General features: G+C 42.5%; 1 protein-coding gene across 1 annotated transcript; it reads right to left on the bottom strand.

The window, feature by feature from the left end:
• Positions 1-380: 380 nt before the first annotated feature.
• Positions 381-842, bottom strand: CCDC182 (coiled-coil domain containing 182). The gene has a single exon (XM_077836321.1). The coding sequence runs from the start codon at positions 840-842 to the stop codon at positions 381-383; it is 462 nt and encodes a 153-aa protein (XP_077692447.1).
• Between the last annotated feature and the right edge of the window lie 2,516 nt (positions 843-3,358).

The raw sequence follows: 3,358 nt of genomic DNA, 5'->3' as shown, positions 1-3,358 counted from the left end.
GTCAGCAGAACACTAAATGTATAAGGCCTGATCCTTTCAGGTTCCAAATGCCCCCCCACTCTCACTAGCAGCAGTGGCAGAAATGGGAAAGGGTGCAGAGAAGGGCAACAAAATAAAGTAATGGACAGTCTTCTGTCTGAGGAGAGAGTTAAAAGATCAGGGCAATTTAGTTTAGACAGCAAACGAAGAAGTGGTATATAAAATCATGAATGGTATAAAGTCCCTCTTTTTATAGCGTGGTTTCCAAATAGTGAGTGTTTTGGCATAAGTGCTCAGCTCTTACACTTAGTATTCAAAAGATTAGTCTTGCTTGTGAGTCCAGAGCAGTTCTCAGGTACAACACGATTATTTTTCCCCTTTGTCGTTGAGGATTTATATACCTAGACATTTTTCCTCCAAAGCCTCCTCTCTAGATCAGCACATTTCTCCCGCAGTTCTTTCTCCCTCGGCAACAAGAATGTGAGTACTTTGTTCCGTACTATGCCTCTGTCTTCTTCTTCCCTCAGCCGCTGCTCCATGTGGTTGCTTCTGGTTTCAAGTCTTGTTACCACCTCCATCATGTAGCTGAAGGTGCCCTCTATTTTACAGATCACCCTTGTGACCTCTTGCTTGAAATCCTTCATGTCCCTCTGCACGTTTTTCAGTTCTTGCCGCAGTTTTTCCATGTCTGATGCATGTTGGCTGCACATGGCCGATGCCAGCGTCGAGAGGAGGCATCTGGCTTGAGGATTATTTGTCTCCATTTTTTTACTCGTCAGCATGTCCAGGGTCATCGGAATAGTCTCTTCTTTACACAGTGCCATTGTGCTCATCTCAAAGAATGAGTGGAACTGGTTCGCCATGTGAAGTAGCAGGGTGAAAAGCAGTTGTGATTCAGTGGTACCAGGAGTGAGTCCCTCAAGCTGACGTGTCCTCCATCAAATTCCCAGAAGTCCTCCTCTCAGGACAATGGTGGAGGACAGATGGACCAAGGCATGGGATTGTGACCTCAGGAGTAACTCAGCCAATTGTAACACTGGTGGCATTAGTTCATTTACATACTGCAGGCCTGTTGAGCAGAACACTGTTAAACTGGGAGCCAGAGTCTGGTGTCAGACATGTACACCGGTTTAAATCTAAATTAGTGGAGTTATTCTTGATTGTGCTCAAATCAGAATCCTGCCTTGTTTCTTTAAAGCACCATATTCCCCTATGATGCTATATATACATTATCAGAGAATCACAGAAGTTACAGGCAGAATACACCTATTAGGTCCTGCAGGCCACCTCCCCACTAGTGCAGGATTGTTCTCTACAGAACCTTTTCTAGTATTTTGCCCAATTTAGTTTTAAAACACCCCAAGCAACACTGCTTCCCTAAGGATTATTTCACAGCCTAATACATCTCACTGCCAGAAATTTCCTGATACTGAGTCTAAATGTTCTTTTCTTAGTTTCATCCCATTAGGCCTAGGTATACCCCAGTGTATCACACTAAGCTATTCCTCTGTCTCATTGGTGACAAGAATAATAATAATGCTGAATTTTGCTTCTGCTTGAAAAGTCCAATCCCACAGCGATCCCCATTAAATTTAGCCCTCTTGTTACCGCATGGTTCTGAAATACATTAGAACCTCAGTTTTGCATAAGACTTGGGTGACACCAAAAGCTTTGGTAAGCTCAAGAGAAGGTATAGTAACCTAATCTCAGATGAAAGGGACACAAAGGCATTTGGGAATGAAATGGCATTTCCTCAAATCAGAGTTCATAAAATAGGGGTTTCACCTGTATAACCTCTGAGAACATACGCATTGTGGAAGAGAACATAATAACAATGCCTAGCCATTCACGTCTTTAAAACCCAGTGACAACAGCAACTAAATGAAGACCCCAGTTCTGCAAAGGGATCTGCATGGGCCATGGGAACAACAGACTGGATTAGACCTGATACCTATCTACCCGTTATCCTGTCTCTAACAGTGGCCAGTACCAAACACTTCAGTAGGCAGATGTTGGGTAATCTGCCCACCCCGCCGCCCTCCCCTCACATACACATTAGAACTCCTCCTGAGCCACCCTATGGGTCAACCCTTATTCCTGCTTCATCTCCTATTGTTGTCAACAAGACTCCATACGGGAGCAAAGATCCTCTTGTATGGACTGGGACCTAGAAGAAAGTTCTGATTACATCAGCACCATGAAATACAATAATGGTATTAACACCACAGAGCTCTTACAGGGCCTGATCCAAAGCCCACTAAAGTCTCTGAAAAGATTCCCATTGATTTCAACAGGCTTTGGATTAGGCCCATATATAGCACTCTACATCTTCCAAGTCCTCTGCAAATAGTAACTAATATTATTTTTAATGATTAGTTTCATACGACAGGATTTGTGCGGGTATATTTGGCACTGAGCCAACCTTAACTATTTGTAAACCATGTGGGCTTTTGGTTTTGGTTTATTAAGATCCTAAATATAGTTCTCTGGTGACATCAGTGCCGAAAGAACACTTTTTTTTCCTCCATAGATCAAAGGTGGACTTTTGTTCTCTCCATTGGGAAGAGTGATTATGCTGTAGCTCTGTCTATTTAATTTAATTTTGATTGATCCTTCAACACTCTAGGGGGAAAGTGAAGGTAGAACTCATGCCCTGGAAAACACAACTGTGCAATCAAACTTTAAAAATACACATTCACCCGTCCTAAAAATATCTTGGGCCTAGTCCTTGTTTTGATCAAGAGGGGGAAAAGGAGGGTATTGAAAGAACCTTAAGTAGGAAGAGCTAAATATAGTTAGGGGAGGAAAGGGGAAGGCCCAAGATGCCTTTCTTCCAGATAAAACCTTGAGAACATTCAAGTAACCTCATTTGTGCCTGTACTCACCGCTTTTAAGAGGCTGTAACCCCATACACTGTCAGTTTCCATGAGAATGGTGACAGCACGGCTAAGTAATTAAAGCTGCAGTATCATACTAGGGCTCCAGGGTTTACCATCATCTGATGAAGGACCAGGTTGCTTTCAAACCCAAAAACAACAACTAAACAAAATAATTTCTATCTGTTAGTGTTCAGAGAAACAGCCTGGAAATCATGTGAACTGTACAAGCATTCAGTGTGTCAGGGCAAAGAAAAGAAATACCATTTGGTAGAGACAGTACTTCTGCGTGGTGTGTTTGGGGTTCAATAATTCCTGCCTGCCCCCTACAGCCTTACAAATGTAAAAAATAATAATAACGATGACATTCCTGTGGTGTGTCTATTCATTCCCACTGACTGCAGAGGCACCTGCTGGTAAGTGAAGAAAGTGCACAGTCTTCATTCTCTTTGGGGGAATATAAATAATAATTAATAAAAAGGGGACCATATTCATAAGACCCA

Source organism: Eretmochelys imbricata, chromosome 17 (genome assembly GCF_965152235.1).
Source record: "Eretmochelys imbricata isolate rEreImb1 chromosome 17, rEreImb1.hap1, whole genome shotgun sequence".
Taxonomy (NCBI): Eukaryota; Metazoa; Chordata; order Testudines; family Cheloniidae; genus Eretmochelys; species Eretmochelys imbricata.
The sequence above is the reverse complement of the archived record's forward strand: the minus strand, read 5'-3'. Positions and strand labels throughout refer to the sequence as shown.